The sequence below is a fragment of the Leptinotarsa decemlineata genome, unplaced genomic scaffold (assembly GCF_025532065.1).
Source record: "Leptinotarsa decemlineata unplaced genomic scaffold, Ldec_3_MD MMD2_tig00002974_RagTag_RagTag, whole genome shotgun sequence".
Classification (NCBI taxonomy): domain Eukaryota; kingdom Metazoa; phylum Arthropoda; class Insecta; order Coleoptera; family Chrysomelidae; genus Leptinotarsa; species Leptinotarsa decemlineata.
In genome coordinates, this window is record NW_027412578.1 from 8016265 (window position 1) to 8040055 (window position 23791).

The window sequence follows — 23791 nt, forward strand, 5'->3', positions numbered from 1 at the left end:
TTCTTTGACATCTGTCGAAGAAGTAAAGAAATAAGCTCTCAAAAAAGGAATAACTGCATATTAATTCGATTTTTTATCCATTTCTGAAGACGGAGGCAGATTTTGGCCTCCGAAACGTAAAAGATAAGTATAATTTCTTAATATTTTTTTGATAGGCAAAATTGTGAAATACGACAAGTTACTGATAAATAGAAGATTTTTCTTTGTGAAAAATACTTTGTTTTTTACGCAGTAACTTATCGGGGTAAACTAAAAAGTTTGCCCTTCTACACTTGTATAAAGTTCTCCATTATAATTTTTATATTTTTTCAGATTGTGGAAGGTAACCATTACCCAAAAAAAGGTCGATAAAAAACCGATTTTTTTTCCTCCACAAAAAATGACTTTCGTTGAATATTTAAGAATCATATCATTCAGTAAATATCAGCATTCATTATATTTGAAACGAAATCATGTTGTCAGACAATTCCAAATATAGAATGAATGATACAATAGAGGTTTAACCAGAATAAATAATTGGTGTTTCACCACATCTTAGGAATTTTTTTGACGTAAATGAACAAAGTTCACAATCCAGAAGTGTGAATGACCGTGATTGTTTGAATTGAAAGGAATGTATCAGCTTTTCAGTAATACTCTAGAATGGTTGGTTGGTTGAAGTATTATAATGATGTCAGCATCATCAGTCAATATTTGGACCAAGAAAATTATTGTACTCTCAAAATGTATTCCAAAAAGATATAGTTTTCATGAATCAGTTTCTTCTTGACACTCAGGATTTTTTTGTTAATCATTCAACCTGGTATTCATGAAGAACTGTGAGAATCAACACTGTGACCAGTTGAGAAGAAACTGGGAATTCTGACTTCCAAACATGTAGTGGAAAACTAGTGTTCATTGAAAATAGTTATATTCTGGAACCAGGTGGTTTGTTTAGACGAAATTATACTCAACTCCTCAGTGACTTGAGACTGACTCATATGGTGGAAATTCCAGACAGCAATAATATACCAAGTCTACCAAACCGAAATTTTCAACACACCAACATGAATGACGTAGGACTTTTTTGTAGTCTGGGGAAGATAAAGATATATCAAGTTTTATGATATTTCCTGTAATAATATTGATGTATTCTCACTGTACGAAAACATTCATTCGAAATTTAAATTATCAAAGAGCCAAGAGTTCACATGAACTCGTGCAACCAGATATACACTTAGTGAATATACTCGTTCAACACAGTTGAGCAAAGTCTACATATGTGAATTTCCTATAAGATTGGCAGTAACAAATTAATCTTCGAAACAATGTTTTTCAACCGAGGAGAAATATTTCATGTCTGACCTAATTTGCCACTTCTGTATCTGTATCTGTAGAGTAGGGAGGGTAAGTGTAGGCCCCGATGACCTAGGAGTTGTCCTCCTAGGTCATCGTCCATCCTGTCCTTTTCAGAAACGTGGACAGGTCACTGGAAGAAATCTCCTTTATATCTGCAGGTGTTGGCCAAGACTCGCCGAAAACACAGTCTCTTACTGACGATAACTCCGGACACTCGCATAGGACATTCCTGACAGTTTCATCTTCCTGTTGACACATCCTGCATAGAGGTGTGTCCACTAGCCTTATATTATGAAGGTGTTTCCTTAGGTGACAGTGGTCAGTCAGAAATCCAACTGTCAAGCGTAGATATTTTCCTAGTCTTTGCCATATATTTCTTCTGCGCCAGCTTCTCAGGGTCGCCCAGGGTGATCTTGGCAAAATTGCATCATTTGATTCCTTCCCATCTCTTTAGGGATTGAGCATGGGTGTAACGTTTGGATAGTTACGCAATTGTCGAAGTCATCAGGCCGCTACTGTCACTTAGAGAACTATTGAACCCTGCACCAAATTTCAAATGCAAACCCTTTGTTCTTTTTCTTCACGTCCTGGTATTACTTCTCCAGTTTGTGAAGGAATAAAATGGGGTTATATTGTCAAGTATATCTGTAGAATTAGCTCCTTTTTTTTTGATAGGAGTTACGCTGGTACTTGCTTCGGGTAAACTTCTTTGTGAGTAACTTTTTTTCACTTCCAGGTGCTATCTTCCTGAGTAAATTCTTACTCATTGGTTTATTCCAGAATAATTTCTCAAGTACAACCGTTTGAAAACATGGGTTGAACAATTGATTCATGGATGTGTCTAACAGTATTGATTCCCAGAAAAATCTTTATATAACAAAATTGCTTATAACACTTTTCACCCCCTAGAAACATTTTTCATCCCCTAGAAACATTTTTCACCCCCATGGTCCATAGTCAACTTTGAAGTAGAGGTTGGGTAGAATTTGAATCCATTTTCTTAAAAACATCGGCGCTGTTTGGCGGAATTATACGGGTGAAGGATATTGACTGATTCATATATCTGATGACAAAAACTATGACTACACGAATGCTTACATATGAGTGAAGTTCATCATCAATCCTTAAAATTTGAGAACATTGTAGTATAATTTAAAATCGTATAAAAATGAATAATGTCAAATGGCATCTTACCTCATAGATTTTAAGAAAAACTAACAAATTGAACTCATCAATAACGTAATGGAAAACTATTCTGTACGCTGTTGAATTATTCTTATTCGCAACTAATTATGTATTCTATTGACATACGATTGTTTGTTGTTTTCGTCGTCAACAAGGAATATACCCGGAACATTTCATGATCTGCGTCTGATTCCGTTGAACCTGATGATTATATTGACTTCTAAATAAAATTTATAATTGCTTTGCTCTTTAATCTTTCTCAGTTTGAGAGTTAAGATGACCTATTTGTTCATCACTGTAAGAACTGAGTTGCCACAAGTTATTTGAACAAGAAATCAAAAATGAAAACTATGAAGTAGAAGTACATAAGTCTAAGAAAATAAATATTTCTGATTCAAATTTCGAAATATCAGTCTCTCCCAACTACCTGAACAGTAGGCTCCGGTAAACATCTGGCGGAAAACAACTACTTTCCCAGTTAATACCACGCCGGACATAACATTTTGATCATTTTCAATTCATTTGTTTTTTCATAGATTTCAAAACTTTCAACACCTTTTTGAATAATAAAAGTTCGAACTTGTAACATTCATTGCAATTCCTGTCGATATTCATTTCACTATTAACATGAAATTATAAGTCATAGAACACCAGCCACTTGACTCACTTCAGTATCTCAGACCTGATTCATAAAACATAAAATTAAATATTTTTCATTGAAATATTGATTTTCACAAGAGGATATTGAATGGTATAGTATGGTGACACTTGCCAAGTCACTGAGTTTAGGGGAAAAGAAATTTGCATTGAATATTCGTTCACTACAAAAATTTTTCAATACGCCATGAATGACAACCTGATGCATTCACCCCGCTAGGATGATTGCTGTAACGTGGCAATTCATTCCTTTCTTGCATCTATATCAATATTTAATTGAAAGGGGTGTATTTCAGAGTAATTTTTGAAACAGAAAGGTTTTAGCCGTCTACTTCTCAATTTTTTTCAAGAAAATGTGGAAATCTTTCAAAAAGAAAAAAAAGCAATTAATTTCAAAATAAACTCTTTATAATGATGTGTAGATACTGCAAAAAAGTAACTTTCAGATACGAACTGGGAGAAAAGCCACCTCAAAACAACTGCTTTCATATCAGCATTGAATTACACAAAATAAATATACCTTTCGAAACAACTACTTTTATATAAACATTGAATTATACAAAAAAAAATTCAGTTTGTGCTCCAAATATCGTTATGAAATTGATTTAAACAGTACTCTTAGAATTGGTACACAATATCGTATATAAAAGGGGTAATATTTTACTTACATAGAATACTGTCATCCTCAATGGAGGACCTTGATGTTTCGGAATGAAACACTTTTCTTTTTGCCCCTTCAGCACCAATCTGAATAACATTACAAGATAAATTACTCAATCCATTCATAAAATTACGACCTTATGCCACGAATGAGTTGAATATACTTATCTACCTTTGCCTTTCAATTACCTATTTGACAATTCAAAATTAATATCTTTTGCAGAACAATTTTTTGGCAAGAGACACGTGCAGTACCTTCTACTCTTCAGTGTGACTGTGATAGCCTATGGCCTTAGAAATATTCTCAACTTGGCGGTCATCCCTATGGTTAGTGAAACTCCACCAGAAGGAGTAGTGGTAAGTACTTTGAAATTCATTCTAATTCCAGTAATTTTCATTATGCATTTTTCTTGTATAGCCTATTATAAATCATGAAATTATGAAACAACAAAAATTAATTGGCGCTCCTGGGCGACTTCATTGATTCCAGTGGCGCATTTGCTTTTTCAGCTGCAGGAAAACCCGGAAAAACCTGTAGCACCACATTATCTGAAGATCTTGATTTGCCAATGTCCTCTTTTTCGCAAAACAAAATGTAGGGTACCTCCAGAAGCTCCAAAAAATTTAAGACATCGCCAGAAAACTTAGTGACACGACTATCGTCAAATTTAAACAGTCTGTATCGTCTTTGACCAATACGTAATAATGACCAAATTCAACGCCAGAACCACAGTGAACAATGACTGGATGACGATTATAATACTGGTCTGCTAGATTGAAGTGTTCATCTATTTCGAACCTTCGTAAGACTTTGGTGCTTCCATCAGAGGTTGAGTCATGTTTGAAGACCATCAGTGTTAGGTTATCATGTTGACTGGTGCCTCAGCTATACTTGTTTTCCTATTCTTATTTCCAGTCAGTTTGGCGTATGTTTGGTGATACAGTTGATCATAACTCGTTAAAAAGGCCATTTTCAGATGATTCAACAATGAACTTTGTAGGGACTGGCTATCAGTTATATTAGGAAACGCTAGTTGAAGTTTCAGAAAATAACATTCGTTCTGCTACCTCTTGAACATTTACAACAAAGTAAACAAGAGAGGATTTTTTCAGCAAAAGATTCACGAACACAAGACGAGATAGACTGTACGGAATCATTCAATCCAGAGAGGTCAGCAGTATTGATTCTGCTATTTTTTTGCTCACGAAGAGTATTAACAAGAATCCCAAGAACTCGAAGCAATCCTCTTATTGTCCTAACGAGTATCTAGTGGACTCTAAAGAATATTTTCGGTATTCCAGTAAATGTGAGATTTTTGAAAAAATTCACTATCCACCATCTGCTCTCCTATGAACAGACCTAGAAGTTCCCAGGGATATTGTTTTCCGAAGCAGCTCTGATACGCACTTTGAGTTCTCTAAGCGATTTGATTTATATCACCTGAATCATCACAAAACACTGTCCTTTCATGGGTCTCTTCAATCTTGGGAATGGAAAAAGTCCCAGGAGGCAAAATCTGGTAAAAACGGTGACTGGGGCATGATTACAGAATTGTTTTTGGCCAAACAATTACGAAAAAGCTATGACGAGTGAGCAGGTGCATTATCGTGATGCAAAATCTATAAATTGTTTTTTATTAATACCGGACGTTTTACTCGTATTGCTTCCCGCAAGCGGGGCATGACTTCCAGATACTCCTCCTTATTGACCGTACGATGTTGTGGAAAAAAACTACTTATGCACTATGCCATGATTATCGAAGTGAGCAAATCCTTGACGTTTATTCGAACTTGACATGCTTTTTTGATATTGGCTCTCTTGTGCTCTTTTATTGGGACGATTGGACCGTAACGGGTGATTTTTTAAGAGCTATAGTATTTGATTTTGAAAACAACACAAAAAAATTGAAAAAACTGATGATTTCTTTATTGGGATCGATATAATTTATTATTTGAAGACGATTTCATGCAAATGTTGTCCGCGACTCCGTTTTAGATGGCCCATGCGCAAGGTCCAATTTTGGCATACTCTCTCTAACATTTCGACCGGTATTTCACGTATCAATGCTTCAATATTGGCTTCCAGAGCGTCAATCGTTGCTGGTTTATCCCTGTAGACATGAGCCTTGACATGATCCCACAAGAAATAATCCAAAGGCGTTAAATCACACGATCTAGGTAGCCAATTGACGGGCCCCAAACGTGAGATGAACTGTCCAGCGAAGGCGGCTCTTGATTGGGCCATTGTTTCGCGTGCCGTGTGGCATGTGGCTCCGTCTTGTTGAAACCACATATCAGGCATCTTCAATTCTTCCATTTTGGGCAACAAAAAGTCGTCAATGATCACACGGTAGCGCTCGCCATTGACAGTGATGTTCGGGCTACTGTCGCCTTTGAAGTACGGCCCGATGATGTCACCGACCCATAATTCACACCAACCAGTGACTTTTTCGTGATGCATCGGTAGCTCTTGCAATGCTTGTGGCTGGTCTTCACTCCAGATGCGGCAATTTTGCTTATTAACGTATCCATCCAACCAGAAATGAGCCTCGTCGCTGAACACAATTTTATGATAAAAATGTGGATCTTCCTCCAACTTTGCAAGAGCCCATTCACCAAATATTAGACGTTGTGAGAGGTCGTGTGGCTTCAATTCTGGCACCAGCTGTATCTCATAAGGTTTTACACCCAAATCCTTTTGCAAAATTGTGCACGTAGTACGGTGGCGAATCGACATTTCACGGTCATCACGAACACTGGTGGATACAGCCGCAATATGTTCTTCGGTCCTCACTCTACGTATGCGTGTTAGTGGTTTAATGTCCAATAATGTAAACTGGGTTTGAAATTCAGTCACAAGCTTCCGAATAGCTTCCTCAGTAGACCATAAATTGGAAGGAGTGCACGATGTACTTTCTTCAACGAGCATGAATTTTGATAATGAAATTCAATAAATTGCAAGCGTTTTTCATTCGTAAGTCGATTCATGGTTGAATTATAGACCAGACTGAACAAGTTTGACAATGACACAAGACACGAATCACGCGTAATTTGTCAATCACAGTGTTGCCAAAAAGATACCAGCAAAAAAATCACTCAATATTTTCGATGTCATAAACATATACCTATGATCCGTCACCAGTTATGACCCTTTTAAGTAAATTCGTATCACCGATGACGTGATTCAATAATTCCTGAGCAATGTTCATGCGACGTTGTTTGTTTTGGTCAGAATTCAGCAATTTTGGAACAAATTTCGCTGCCACATGCTCCATGCCCAAAATTTCATCGCATGAGTCAAACGTTATGCCGACATCCACAGCAACTTCTTAAATAGTGATTTGACGATTCTCCACAACAATTTTCTTCACTTTCTCGGTCTCCAGTGCGAGCGGTGTCATTCACATCTTCTTGACCTTCTGTGAGAAATTTGTACCACTTCTAAACATTTTCCTGACTTGAGTACATCTTATGTTAGTGTCAACAGTTCAAGTGTCTTTGAGCACTCGAATCCATTTTTCCACACAAAATTTTATGCAAATTCTTTGATCCGATTTGTTTGAGAGCAGAATGTTTGAACATTCATCTTATTTTTTGAATTCGTATATGGTATTTCGATCAATCTATGATGTGTTCATTGATCTATTTTCGTTCACTGCTGAAGATTCTACTTAAAATCATGATATATAAGCTTTCACGGCCGGTCTCTAACAAACTTTTCGATGTTTCCAAATTCATTAGCCGTGGTCTGCAGGTTTTTATACCTGACGTTTCGTCTGCTATTGCGGCAAACATTATCAAAGGTGATGGATCATGTTCAGTATGTGCATTGCAGCAAACTAGATCACTTCGACCGTTGCCGCATCGCCTTTGATAATGTCTGCCGCAGTAGCAGACGAAACCTCGGATATAAAAACCTACAGACCATAGTTAACAAGGAAACATCGAATAATGTGTCTGCTTATACAGTGTATTTATTTAATGCCCCCCTCCTTTTATTTTTGAACGAGTCAACTCAAAAAATTGAAATTTGGAATAATGAAATCAATGGATGAATACTTTATTTTGAAGTGAAATTGACAAATGAAACTTTCAAGATGGCGACTGGGCGCCATCTGGGAAAAAAAATTAAATGGAAAGGGGGCTCTTGTGACGCATTTTTATTGAAGTTCCTGACAAATGCTCCACAACCCTAGAATGAAATATCAATAAGTGGACTGGTCAGGATTTATCACTATATCACCAATTATTTGCACTAGCTGTTCTTCCGGAATACAAGGATGACCTGGGGGCTTTTTGTCATGTACACTACTGGTGGTTGTAAATTTGGATACAAGTTCCCTCAAATATTTTCTACAGATAGAACGATTCGGAAAACGTTCATCGCATCGTAAATAGAAATCGCTTCAATTTTCTCGTCCAATGGACGAGAATTGACCATTTCAGAGATTGTTGACGTAGTACCTTTCTACCAGTAAAACCGAAAACTAATTGAGAATATTCTAACTGAACAATGATTTTCATTGTCGTACTGACATTTTTGTCATTTTTATAGACAAAAAATAACTTAACAAACCTTATCAGGTTGTTGACATTGCCATATGGCAGATAAAATGAAAAATTTCTAGAAATATCGATATTAATGTATTTGTCTTCGGAAAATTATTTAATGTTCCGCCATTTTGTACTAGGTGAAGATATTGACTTCATGTTCTACGGTTCTGAAGTATTCGTCAGGAGCTTCAAAATGGTGTATCACAAGACCCCCCTTTTTGTTTAATTTTTTTCCCAGATGGCGCCCAGTCGCCATCTTGAAGGTTTCATGTGTCAATTTCACTTCAAAATAAAATATTCATGCATTTATTCCATTATCCGAAATTTCAATTTTTAAGTTGACTAGTTCAAAAAATAAAACGGGGTGGGACATTAAAAGGAATGCACTGTATAGTGTTTTCTAATTGCTGCTAAAAAAATTTGATTTCATGAAATAAAGTTCATATAAGCATATATATTTATGATGCAGTGTTTGAAACCTTTGGTGTAGTAATGAATATTACTGGAGTTTTTTTCCAACGTCAAATCGTTATTTTCAACACCTCGACACGTGTTTCGATCACCAAGTGATCATCTTCAAAGAGGAAGATTAAAACTAGAAACTAATGCGAACTAACCCTATTTATGCTATATAGGTATCCCATACAGGTAAACCATCCAGGCGTACCACCCATACAGGTATACCAACCTAAATTAATTTTACAATTTTGCCTTATCTATTATTTTACAATTGTAAAAAACGCCAGGGTGGTTTACCTGTATGGGATACCTATATAGCATAAATAGGGTTGGTGTTGGGAAAAAGCTCCAGTAATATTTGAGCATAGATAAGGTGAAAATTCAAAAAGAATCCTTTTCTGCAGGTAATACTCTAAATATTTCTTTTTCGGTTTAGGTACAATTTGGCAATGCTTGATGAAAGGTTCATTCAACCTCTGTAAGATACAAACAATCGATACCATTGGCAGCTCGGAACACAGTTTAGCCAACAGTATTGACTAAAAAATGACGTTCCTCCCAACATTTGGATTTTTATTGAGTAAAACATCTAAAAATGGAACTTATTCATCTCGTTTATTTATTTATTTATTTATTTATTCTAAATTCGGGATGCATACAGGTAAAAGAACCCAAACAAGTATCCATTAAAATACAGATTGTGCTAACAAAACTGCTTAATCTAAAACATAAATGATTAAAAATTGAATATTTTCATTATGTTACTTTTATACATTTGTAAGGACATGGAGAAAACGTCCAAATTGGAACAGTATCTGTTGAATGAGTCTGTAATTCTATTTATTGGAGAGTAGCTAATGAATATTCATTCCTTGTGTTTCTCTGGGGTACATGAGAGGACATCATTGCTATCAACTCAGGCGAGTCAATAAGATTCGTTGAAATTTCATAGCCAAACACTAGATCCGAAGTGATTTTCCGTTGTTCTAGAGGCTGAATGTTATAATAGTTACGGATTTGATTAATACCGTGAGTTACATAGACATTAGTGATTCGGTAATGAAGATGTCTAACAAACCTATTTTGCAGTCGTTCTAAACGCAATTTGAATGTATTATAGCAAAGATTCCATATAATGCTAGCGAAATTCAACTTGCTATGAACAAATGCATAATAGATAGTTTTAATAGCGGCTTCGTTGTTGAAGAAACCCAGTGTTCTGTTGCTTCTATTTATGACATATTCAACATGGCGATTGAAATTCAATTTTGTGTCAAAGTATACTCCAAGGTCCTTGATATATTCTACTCTATTTAATGCAATACTATTCAACAAATACTGAAACAATATGGGTGAATGATTTCTATAAAACGAAATACATGTACATTTTTCCACGTTGAGTTTCAGCTTATTCATATCACAATATATTACAAATCTAGCAAGGTCTTCCTGAATTTTTAAACAGTCTCTTATGGAGGTAATTTTTTGGAGGTAATTCGTGATTCGCTTCCACAGCTGAATATGTTTCCCTCAAAAATTAAATAAAATTTTGAGCAGATATAAACAGCCATGTGCTATGAATTGAAAGAGCAACAACTAATTCTTTGTGATGTTTGCCTTTGTCAAGTTGCATTTATTTTCGTTACGAATATTTGCGACATTGATACGAAAAATATATTTTTTTTTATGAATGTTTATCACCGCAATTAGAAAACTTATAGATACGGCGACATGACAGTGCAAATCATTATTTTGTTCTAATCATCTTATTTTTCTGTAGATAATGACATTTCATCTATATTTTGTCATTGTGGGAACCGTGTTACACTTGAAATTATCAATTTCAGTTAAACCTTTTATATCTGTGCATTTTTCCAAAGAGAAATTTGGTGAAAACATCTTTATCTTTGATTGCAGATGTATAATATTGCACAACAGAAAATTACTATATCAAATATTTATCAGTTTTATGATGAGTACGTATTGAGAATATGCAAATCAAAGTAGTCTGGGTAATTATCTCCCAATCGCTAATTTTACGTTCGACGAATACTCATTACCGACTGTTTGTAACTGATGTATCAAAAGTGTAGGAGGAAGTCGAGTAATGAATCCGATAAATAAATGAGAATAGTTCTTAACGTTTTTTGTTTTTGTCATCATCAGTGCTCACCTGGAAGTAAGTAATCTAATTGAAAAGAAAATCTAATAACCCATGGACACATGTGGTATAAGTTAACTTGAGTATTCAAGCAGTGATCATTGTTAGAAAGTTCTTTGGATATCTTCAGCTCTTCAAACACGTGTAGTCTGGAGAAATTTTTATTGTCAATTTTATGTAAAATTTTGGAATTCCCATTAGGCCTAAAGTTGTGGTTGTGAAATTTTATATAGTTGCTAAATGTAGATTTTCCAGGTTTTTCCATACATTATCATACATTAATACCGTTTATTGTATGATTTTCACCATAAAGGGTTTTACAAAAACCGCAACATGTGTTTTTGCTATACAATAGCTTCCTCAAGCTATTGCTAAAGCTGAAGCTATTGTATAGCGAAACACGTGTCGCGGTTTTTGTAAAACCCTTTATAGTGAAAATCATTCAATAAACGGTAATAACGACTTCCAATATGGATTTTCATCAAGTATCGGCCAGTTATCTTCAATGGGGAATGTTCCTCGATTTGGGTTATTACAGCAAATGCAAGTTTGAACAAAATAAAGTTGAGTTCAATTCATGAGTTTTTCAAATTCACTTCGAAAAGTATTCAAATTGATGGTTCAAATGTTGGGTTTTAATTTTTAAAGGGATTTGTTTCTAATTCACATATTGGCAACAGCGCCTATATCAAATTGGAATAATTTATACGTACCATTCTACTTTAAAAAAGGAAAGTTATCTTTATAAATCAACAATTAGGGCAAAATATAAATTATAGTTCAATACCACCTCCACGAGCCACATAAACTACAATTGTTTTGTTATTTATTCATATAGAGCAGCAGTTCCCAACCTTTTGTCACTGCCGTACCCCTTGAGATATATTTATTTCAAATTGTACCCCCCAAGAAAAAAAAGTTTCAAGAACATTAATCATGGAAAGTAAATATTTACGCAAGAGTTTTTTTTATCTTTTATTTGACAATAAATTTATTGTTCCAAAATTCGGCCTATATATGTTTCTAGTAAACTTAGTAAATTCTAATTACCAACTGTAAAAAAATAATAACAAAGTAAATACAATGTTTCTTATCACGAAAACATACTAGAATTAGCAGTACGCCAGTACTGTACTGTACTTTTCAACCACCACGTACGTAACGTACGACAAACACATAAAGTCCGCCATTACCAAATATTTTCGGCGTACCCCCAACCAGGTCGTTGCGTACCCCCAAGGGATACGCGTACCCCAGGCTGGGAAACGCTGATATAGAGGAAGATAGGTTAGGTGCACAAAATGTCATATGTCACAGAATGCCTCGAAACTCGGAATATAAACAGAACAGCACGCCTATGAAATATGTCATTTTTGTTTGTCTCATACAGGTAACAGCCTCATTGTCCTTTATTAGCTATAACCGATGTTGCCAAATAGTAAAATAGAAACGAATCCTTTTGGATGTTGAATGCATTATTTCATTCCTCTTTTTTAAGTATTCAAATAATTTGTTAAAGAAAAATGTTGAAATGATAAGTTCAAAATGCGTTGTTTTAGAGCTCTTTTATGAAAACTACTTGATTTTCGTCAGGAGGAACATTCCGCATTATCTGTTCTGTTTCAAAATCTGTTTTTCCGTTATTCAGCTGTCGCCCCCATACGAACGACAACTTTCATAAGTTGAGAAACTTGTGCGAGCTAAGGACTAACGAGGTCTTACCTTTTAACGTGTGTTTCCTAACACGATTGCAGAATCATCTCAGCTTCAACCAAATGAATTCTCTCGAGAAAAATATCTGGTCGAGGCGGGAATCGAACCTACAGTCTTCCGATCGTGAGTCGGGCGCACTAAAAATATTCGCATATATATTTTCAAAACTCCTGAAATGTATATATTCAATAATTGAAACAAATGGAATTAACAAATTCTTCAACTTCCATACAAGAGGAATTTGAAAGGTTTATTTAAGGTTTATTTAAGGTTTCGTTAATTTTTTTATTCTAAATTCATCATTCACACCTATAATCATTTCTTTTTTCTCAGATTTCCAATCTATTAGCACTCTATTAGACAATGAAAGACCACAACAGCAATATTCAGTAAGACAAATTTCAACAATGAACATTTTGTGGGAACAGTGTTTTCAATAAAGTAATGTGATAATTCATTGTCCTGAACACAATAGAATTTTATTTGATGAGAAAATTGGCCAGCCTGTTAGTAGAAATGGTCGAACAATATCTACCCACATATAAGATTTTTGACAATGACTTCGAAATTAGTTTCTTGAATAAGCTGCTTTTTTCAAGGTGCCACACATTCATACCTCAATTGGTTCAGACGATATTATATCCGACTCCTGCTTTATCTGCTTCTGGTACTAATTAGCCATTTGAAATAAATGCCTTTCAAAGTTTCCATGTTTCCAATCAAATCGATTTTTTGTTTACGAAGTTATTTGTTAAATATAGATTATTATTTCTCCCATAGTGGTCATGAACTTCTTGATAATTCTTGAGAGTATATTGGTCCCATTTGGTTCAATATAAATAATTGTGAAATTGCGAAGTGGTGTTGAAAGAGATTTTATTTTCGAAATTTTCTAAGATCTATTTGAAATATCTGACGCCGCGCCGATGAGATTCCATGAAATGATGAGTAACAATTTGAAAATAACTTTGAAAATAACAGCAAGACAATTGCTGAACATTTTGAAAATCCTTGGATTTGTTTTATAACTTGAAGCTATAAATAGATGATAAGGGATTAGATTTTTTAATAAGTATAGGATTTCCCAACAGAGAATTTCGTACTTTGAAAATTGATAAGGGCCACATAAGTAAAGGTAGAAATTTAATTTTAGAATATTTTCTTATACAATAGTTACAATTCCTTTATATCAAAAGATCAATTATTAAATGTGCATTGTATGAATGATATGTTCCTTGAACTATTTGGTACAACAGTCGAATTTTTTTGTGTTGAAATTATATTTTTCTTCAGTTACTACAAATCTCATGTTTACATCATTCTTTGTTTGCTTGAGTTTCACAATTAATAACGTTCCCGAATCTTCAATATCATCTAATGGTACCTGGCTGATTTCACAAGTTTGACAAGCTCCTGCAATCCCAAATGCAACAACAACCTTGGCCATTAAATAAACTTCATAGGGAGCATTATTTGAAAAGTCACTAATATGTGTACTCGTAAATATCGCTGCTTTTTTGGGCGTGTAACCTTTCCCATTTTGTTTCAGAAATGTAATTAGTTTGAAATATTTTGAAATTTCTACATTATTATTGGATTGTAACATACATTTAATCATTGAATAATTCGACCACACTGTTGATGGCTTTTGTTGTGCTAGTTCGGAAAAATAAGCCAATAACACCGTCTCCGAGAAAGAACGGCATGTCTTTTTCATCTTCCATTCCGTGAATCTTGAATACGCAGTTTCATAAATTTTCTGCGATTTAGCTGGCAATAATTTTTGTGACGCTACTTTCACTGCTTCTACTCCGGTGGAGTCACAGAAAACTCGGAATTACACATTTTTCAAAATAACTACTGGCCACTAAATTCACAATTTTCAAATTGTGAATTTAGTGGCCGATGATTTTCAAACAAGACTCAACTTCTAACGGAAGCAAGAAACTCTTTGGAAGGTTCGAAATAGATGAACATTTCAACCTAGCAGACCACTATTATAATATTCATGCAGTCATTGTTCACTGTGGTTCTGGCGTTGAATTTGGTCATTATTACGCCTTGGTCAATGACGAAACGAACTGGTTTAAGTTTGACGATAGTCGTGACACGAAGTGTTCTGGCGATGCATTGAATTTATTGGAGCCTCTGGTGACACCCTACATTTTGTTTTATGAGAGAGGGAACATTGTTAGATCAAGATATTCAGATGATGTGATGCTGCAGATTTTTCCGAGTTTTCCTGCAGCTGAAAAAGCAAATGCGCCACTGGAATCAATGAAGTCGCCCCGGAGCGCCAATTAATTTATATTGTTGTTTTTATTTTATTTTTATCGTTGTTTTAATGTTTTATCTTTAAAAAAAATCAAAAAATTAAATAATTGAATTATTAAAAAAAATCCAAATCAAATCAAAGAAATAAACTGACACATATTTGATTTATTTTCTATTGATTGGTTTCCTAGCAACGCTATAAGTACAACAGCCTACCTGTTTAAAAATTCAAATTTTACATCGATAATTTTCTGACTTCAACATATTGTAATAATATGTTTTTTTCAATATTAAATCGTCGTTTTTCACGTCACAGAAAAAAATATTAGATTTTAGCTCTCGGTTTTTTGTCTCCCGACGCGAAGCGGAGACACAACATCAAGCTAAAATATAAAACTCTTTTCCCTTGTATAATAAATAACTATTAATCAAAATGGGTGTTCAGTTCGGGCAACGTATCGCTCGCTTCGCCCATTTCACGGTTGCCATAATCGGTCTTTCGTAGGCCATACTCGAATTTTGCATCGTAACTTAGATCTGCCCCTGGAAGTCACAACATTCTGGAAATAACCTCTGACTGTATGCCTTCAACTGTCAACTACGAACTGCCTTATGAATTACTGTTCCCGAGTAGAGAGGACTAGATCCTCCGGGAGAAGAAAATATTAAGAGCAGATAGTTGATGGTTCACAGATGGATCAACAACATCTTCAGGCTCTGGTGCACTTGTTTTCAGCCGCAGAACCAGGACAGAGATGTCAACCTGCCTAGGAACCTATGCGACTGTATTTCAAGCGAAAATTTACGCTATTGAAATATTCGCGGAGAGATTGGAAAAATCAAACTTCATACACAAGTCAATAAAAATATTCTCGGACAGTCAAGCGGCGTTGGAAGCAGATTGTGTTTGGTTCGGATTCCTGGCCATACTGACCTGGAAGGCAATGGCGCTGCTGACTTCCTTGCAAAGGAGGGTGTGACAAGCAGCTTCATCGGACCTGTCATTGGCATCGCTTTAGGCTTTGCCAAACAACGATGCAACACCAGGATAGCCAGAAGATGTATGGACTTCTGGCAGAATCATCCGGGATTCATTCACTCCAAGGCGTTTATTCGCCCTTCGAAAGCTTGATACCAAACAGTTGTTCAAAACCACTCACCATACAAATTAATCGATTTCGTTAAGAAGATGGGTTCATTTGGTCGAATGTGAATAAGTGTGAGCCACAATGAACCTTGTGGGTTACGGTGGAGGGTCGAATAGACCCACCCACTTTGGACCTAATCTAACCTAACCTAGGCCTATACCTGAACAAAATTTGACGGACCCCGGAACTGAAGTTTTGCTCAATGGGCCCTGGAACAGTTGGCAACTGACCCTGACCTTCATCTAAAAATTATGAGGCTCATGTCTGGACGAATGGGTACGGGAAAAAACAAAGTTGTCGAATTTGGGAAGATATTAATCCACATGAGATCGGAAAGCATCCAATGCATCCCGAAAAAGTCACGGGACGTTAGCCAGGTCATCACCATTGACGGCGAGCACTATAGGTCGATGATCACCAACTTCTTTTTGCCTGGATTGTATGATCTGGACACCAATGACATGTGGTTTCCAGAGGACGGTGCTGAGTGCCACACAGTTCATGCCACATTGGATATTCTGCACTAGCGATTTGAGGGTATGATGTCACGTGAAGGTGATGTGACCTGGCTACCGAGATGGTGCGATTTGACTCCGTTAGATTTTTGCTTGTGGAGGTTTTTCAAGTCGAAGGTGCATGCGAATGAGCCACAAGTCATAGCGGTCCTCAAAGCCAACTCAGAGAAGCCGTGGCGGACATTTGAACGGTGTTATATTCCACACATAATGACATCAATAAGTCTTTGAGACGAATAAACGTTTCGATGATATCTCACACACGCCTAAAGGAAGACCCTATACCACTTCGCCTATTTGTGTGAATTCTGTTTAGCAGCTGTGATATTGATCACAGTATAATAAAGATATCGTATATTTGATATAGAATCATCATTGAAACTCCTAATCTCAGAACTGTCCACAAGACCTTGGTTCTTCTAGCTCTGGCAGCAACGATGTCATTCTTCAAACTTGACAATAACTTCACTTTTCACCAGTACATTTTCCATACGTCCAGAAACTCAAGACACCCAATACTATTTCTCTCCATTTCATCAAATTCAACAACATGAACTCTGATATGAATTCAAAAATCATAAAAGAACGCGTTTCCTCACGAACACTCGTAATCACTCCAGTAGCAAGCATTACATAAGTTCCCCAAAATTTTCACCGCAAATCAGTACCCAGAGGTCAGTTATTTTTTTCTCATCACGAGAGTCATGTAAATACAAGAATAATTCATACGAATACTCCATTCATAAAAGACAAATTCCAGAAAATAATTTCAATCATCAGAAAAAATATTGATTCTCCAAACATTCAGCACAAAATAAAAAAAATAAACTTCAAATAACTAGAGAATACGCTGCTCAAAGTCAATCATGAAAAAACTATGAATCGATATAGTCTTGAATGTAATGAAAAAACATTTTTCCATACCAGAACCATAGCAATGTCCCTCGGCTCGAAATTTCGACTTCTAAACTCGAAATTTCGACTTTATTCTCAAAATTTCGATTTTGAACTTGAAATTACGACTATAAACTCAAAAATTTCATCTTCAATCTCAAAATTTCGACTGTGATTCCGTAATTTCGACTTTCAACTCAGAATTTTGACTTTTGACTCGAAATTACGACTTTAAACTCATAATTACGACTTTTAACTCAAAAATTCTACTTTCAACTCGAAATTTCGACTTTGAATTCGAAACTAAGACTATAACCTTGAAATTTCGACTTCAGTCTCAAAATTTCGATTTCAAACTCGTAATTACGACTATAAACTCAAAATTTCTACTTCCAACTTGAAATTTTGACTTTGATCTCAGAATTTTGTTTTCAAACTCGAAATTACGACTTTGAACTCAAAATTCCGACTTCAATCTCTAAATTTCGACTTTAATCTCATACTTTCGAATTTCAACTCGAAAATAAAATTCAAGCTTTAACCTTGAAATTTCGACTTTAATCTCGTAATTTCGACTTCCAAACTCGAGATTAAGTGAATGTCTGTATTCCGTAAATGTCTACATGTATGAAAGTTGAAATGTATTCATTTTGCTAAGTAGTAACGTATCTAAGTACAACGGCAATTCAAGCAAACACAATCATTATTTTTGTCAATGTCCTAGTATCACCTCAACCATGACGCTGAGTTATCTTCAGTCATATTATTTATTCATGGGTTATTGTCGTCGACCAACACTTGAGTCTTTAGTTGCGATGCTTGTTACACGAACTTGACGTGTCACGGATCCATTCGTTCCCCTTATCAGAATGTTTGTCAAATGGATTTGCCACTATCAGTTTGAACAGGTCAGGGCCGGTTCCAACTATAATTTTCCGGGTATCACTAGATAATGAGAGTGGTCAATGGCAAGGTATACATTTTGGTCTGTTATCAATAGCAGGCGGCTATGAATGTGCTAGTATATAATAGTTATGAACAGAATCTAGTATTACACATTTCCTTGTGCTGTTAGCACTAAACAGTATCAGGAAAAGTAAAAAGAGTTTGATATTTTCATAATTCTGCTTTCTGAAAGAGTTCATTTAACCTTGAAGGGTCATATGGTATATATGGGATTAACTCGGATCACTACCAATAATGAAGCCGAGAGAGGAGTGGCTGCAACATTACTGTAGGATTTTATGAATCTTGATCTCGCAACACAAAGCATGGCATAAATTGAAGATTTCAATTTGTTTGAGATGTTTTCTCCGTTTTAATGTCTGTGTTTTTGTAGTAGTTCAACTTTTTGCCTCTTCTACCCATTACTGTATGATGTTGAGCGATACACTGCCACTTTTTCTCTACGAATTCCAAATGAAACAAAGCGCTGCAAAAACCAATGATAATGTTAATAAACGTGGAAATTTTCTTCCGGAGATTTCAGCCTCGGAAGAGGCCAGAAATCTCGGTAATCGGGCCAAACCGTCATAGCTGAGTCCTGGTGTGGGAAAATCGACGAAATATACGAAAAATGTCGTTAGCAGAAGCCGGCACTGTTCAATGGAAGAGTTTCGATCCTGCTCTACTACAACGTCCGTCCGCACGTTTCACAAATCACCGATCTAAAATTAAACGAACTGTGCGTCGAAGTTCTGCCTCATTCACCATACTCCAAAGACATTTTTGCCAACTAACTACCATTTTTTAGGCACTTCGATAACTTTCTCGCGGTTAGAACCTTCGCCAATCAGGACAAGGTATAAAACGGCTTTTGTCCACTCCATCTAATCCCTAGCACACAATTTTCACGATGGCAAAATTTATTGACTTGTGTTACGTTGGCAAAAGTGCACTAATTCAAATGATTCCTATTTCTATTAGCAGGGGAGCCCACGATGCAAAATGGGGATTTACTCGAGCGTCATTGAGACATATTAGGTTGCAAAGCTTAGATGATAAGGAGAAACAAATTTTATATAATATATACCTTTTCATCGGTGGGAGAAGTGGCAATGGATTTTTAAATATGTGAAAAAATACTACTGCATGGACATACTCGAGCGCGTCAGATATTGATAGTGTTTACGGTTCACCTTATCATATTATTTTTTGAGTTTAGTATTATTTTTGTTTCATTACCTTCCTAAATGCAAAGGTTGAGTGAGGAAATTTTCACTTTTATTTTTTGGGTATTATTTTTTTTTTCCCTGTAACCACACGGGATTCTTTCACCGCGCAAATGCAGTTGGGGAAAACTCAGACATGCGCGGGGAGAAGCAGGAGGAATACGGCCATTTTTCGCTCCGCAAATTGGTACTCCGCTTTAAAAGTATTTTTCCCGCATTTTGTGATTAGCTATATGATTGCTATATGTGTAAAATCGAAACTCTAGAGTGTTGTGCAGCAGAAGAATACACATTCGAAGCCTTGTGGACATCCTATCCGTCGACAGAACAACAGGTGAGTGGACCCAACTGTTCGTCGTCATTCTGCATTGATTGGGAGTGATCTCCCTGGTCCTTTAATTCTTATTATTCTTATAATTGAATGAACCAGCACCATAAAGATTTCACATGGCCACTTCGGCCGGATCCCAAAAAATTGTGAAGATTTCCTCACATCTAATAATTATATGTTCTTGAAAATAAATTCATTAATTTATCTGCCTTTCAAGGTCACCCAATAGGCAGGTATTCAGTGCCATTTATTTTGTTCTTATCAGTTTCCTAATTATTTTCAAGGTCATACGATACGCAGAGTTTTGCTTTTTCATTTGCTATCACCAGTGGCGTACAGATATTTTTTCGCTATCTTAAGTAATAAAATAAAATATGTCTTCAAACGCTAATAAACTGAAACAATATAAGGCGATTCGCCAAATTTATTACTATCAAATGCGTGAACTCAAAAAATTCGCCATGAATGCTTCAACAAGTGAGCAAGCAAAACTACAGTTTCAAATGGCATATTCGGCCTTTGATGAGGTGAAAAAACAGTTTTATATTCACCATTCGAGTACAATAAGCTTGGCTTGCATTATGGAAAACGAAGATACCGATGCCGAAGAAAACCTTCGCAAAGAATTTGAAAACGACGCTTCAGAAGTGTATGCTTCGTACCATACTGTATTCCAAACTGACCAAAAACCTGTTCTTTCCACACCACAACCGAGTAAGCCTTCTGCTAAGCTGAATCCACTCAAAATACCCAAATTTTCAGGAGATCTTAAACAATTCAGCCATTTTTATGAAATTTTTTCTTTAGTCGTTGACGGAGACGACGACCGCTCTGACGTCGAAAAATACTCGCATCTGATGGACGCCTTGGAGGGTCCTGCAAAGGCTGTTGTCCAAAGCAATTCCGCATCCGCACTGAACTATAAGGCTGCTCTTGACGCTCTAATCGAACGTTACGATCGACCACGCTTAATCGCATTCGCCCATTTACAGTCGCTAGATAACGCACCTATCGTTACTAATTCTAATAACTCGAAAGCTTTACGTTCTCTTGTAGATATTTTCACTGAAAATATTTCTGCTTTGGAAAAAATGAAATTACCTATAAAACAGAGTGATTTTTTACTATTCTATATGCTTTCCAAGCATTTAAATGATGATCTGTTAACTAAATTTGAAATTCAATACGGTAATCCAAACAAAGGAACCTTTCCACAATACGATGATTTGAAATCATTCATTGTAAATCACTGTCACGCATTAGAGACTGTAGAATTTTCTTCTTCTTTAAAATCACAAAAAACGTCTAATAGTCAATTACATTGCAAGCCTGAAAACAAAACCAAAGGTTCTAATTCATTTCAGTTGAAACCGCGTCAGGCAAACACGTTTTTTGTAAATGCAAAGAAAAGCACTACTTATTCATGTACATTCTGTAAATCAACTGATCACTTCATTTATAAATGTCCTCAGTTCCAAAATAAATCACCACAAGAACGTCTAAGCCTTGCCCACGCTAACAAATGGTGTTTAAACTGCCTCTCAGATCGTCATACCTCTGAGATGTGCCGTTCGCAATCTAACTGTCGATCCTGCTTTTCAAGACATCACACAATGATATGCATAAATACGTCACGTAATAATCAACCCACTAGTGTTACTAGTCCGCAAAATCCCAACAATTCCATTTACAATCCGCAGTTCAATTCTGCAACGAATAATTCCCAATATTATCCGCAAAACTTGCACGCCACTGACAGTCTTTTCGCCACTAGTGCTCCATTAATCGGAGCAACGCCTCAATCCGCTCATGTCCCGCAAACGAGTCCCCTCAATACGCAATTCAACAGTGGCTCCTTACCCCGAGCACACCCCACTTCAGATGTTAATTTTTCATCACCGCAAGCGCAAGCAAAACAAAATATTTCTTTACAAATGCAAAACCCGCAGCCGCCTACAAATTTCTGTGGAATCGCTTCATCTCGTTCTGGTGTATTGCTTTCAACCGCTCTTCTTGAAATTCAGGATTCATTTGGTAATTTTCACAAAGTTCGAGCACTTATTGACAGTGGTTCCGAGACAAATTACATATCAGAAAAGTGTTTTAAAAAACTACATTTGGCGCGATTCGAATCGTCCTTGAAAATTCAAGGTTTGAATCAAATGGAGGAATATACTACAAAAGGTGGAGTTTCTTGCTCTATCAAACCGATTGGTACCTCCAACCCAATATTGAATATTGATGCTTACATTTTACCAAAAATATGCACAGATATGCCACCTCGCACTCTGAAACATACGCACCTTGACCATATAAAAAATCTGTTTCTTGCTGATCCTAAATTTTATGAACCCGGTCCAATAGATTTATTATTAGGTGCCGAAATTTTTGCTCTTATTTTACTTAACAATCATATTTCGGGCGAAAGGAATGAACCGATCGCAATAAATACAATTTTCGGTTACGTATTAATCGGAAAATATACGGAGTTGAACTCTTCATTTACTACCGCTACAACTTTATTTTGTTCTACGGCACAAACAGATTTGTTCAACTTGAATAAGACTCTTTCGCACTTCTGGGAAATTGAGGAGATTCCTAGAGAAAAAATGATGTCTCCAGAAAATGAACTCTGCGAGAAAATATTTCGAGAAACACACTCACGTGACGCTACTGGTAGATATATTCTAGAGCTTCCATTCAAAAATATTAATGAACCGTTTTTTGACATCACAGAATGTCGCGCTCTTGCTACAAAACGTTTTTTGTCCCTTGAAAATAGGTTGTACGCAAATAAGGAATTACATCACGAATATTCAAAAATAATTGTTGATTATTTAAAAGAAGGTTTTCTCAAACCTGTCCCTGACGACCTACTTCTCCAAAATGGTTTTATAATACCACATCACGCGGTAGTGAAACCAGGAAAGGTCCGCATAGTACTAGACGGCAGTTTCAAAATTAGAGGCAACCAACCGTCGTTAAATGATACGCTTTTGATTGGTCAAAAGCTTCAAAAGGATATTGGTCAAATTCTATTAAATTTTCGTCTTGGTAATATAACATTCACTTGTGATATTCACTCTATGTTCACTATGCTTAAAGCAGCTGAAGAGCATCAAACTTTTCAGAGAATTTCATGGAGAAATTCCAAATGCGAACCTATCCGCGAGTACATGTTTGAGAGAGTGATTTTTGGGTTGTCTTGCTCTCCATTTCTTGCGAATCGAACCATCCTTCAGTTAGCACAAGATGAACGCGACAACTACCCCTTGGGAGCTCGAATTTTAGAACATTCGACTTACGTTGATGATTGTTGTTCGAGTTTCAATTCATTTCAGGAAGCAAAGATAGCTCGCGATCAACTGATTGCAATACTGAAAAAGGGCGGCTTTGAACTAGGAAAATGGTCGAGTAATACTAAGAAATTACTTTTAGATATTCCAGAATCGCAACTTCAAACAAGTTTAGTTAACTTCGACACAGAATCGCATATCTTAAAAATCTTGGGTCTTCAGTGGTTTCCACAAGATGACATATTTTGTTTCACAGTCGATACCACAGAATGCAAATGCACCAAACGGAATATTTTAAGTCAAATTGCACGTCTGTATGATCCGTTAGGATTTCTTAGTCCTGTCACTTTATTCGCGAAATCCTTTATGCAAATTTTACATACATTAGGTCTTCAATGGGATGATGAACCACCACTCGAAATTCGCGAAAGGTGG

At 36.0% G+C, this 23791-nt stretch overlaps 1 protein-coding gene across 3 annotated transcripts in view; it reads left to right on the plus strand.

Annotated features, from left to right (window-relative positions):
- LOC111507300 (putative inorganic phosphate cotransporter) overlaps positions 1–23791 on the plus strand; it is a 58828-nt gene that overhangs the window by 13298 nt on the left and 21739 nt on the right. For all 3 annotated transcript variants that reach the window (XM_023162590.2, XM_023162593.2, XM_023162591.2), the window contains exon 3: positions 4064–4197. In XM_023162590.2, coding sequence (XP_023018358.2) covers positions 4064–4197 — 134 coding nt within the window. The remainder of the gene's footprint in view (positions 1–4063; positions 4198–23791) is intronic.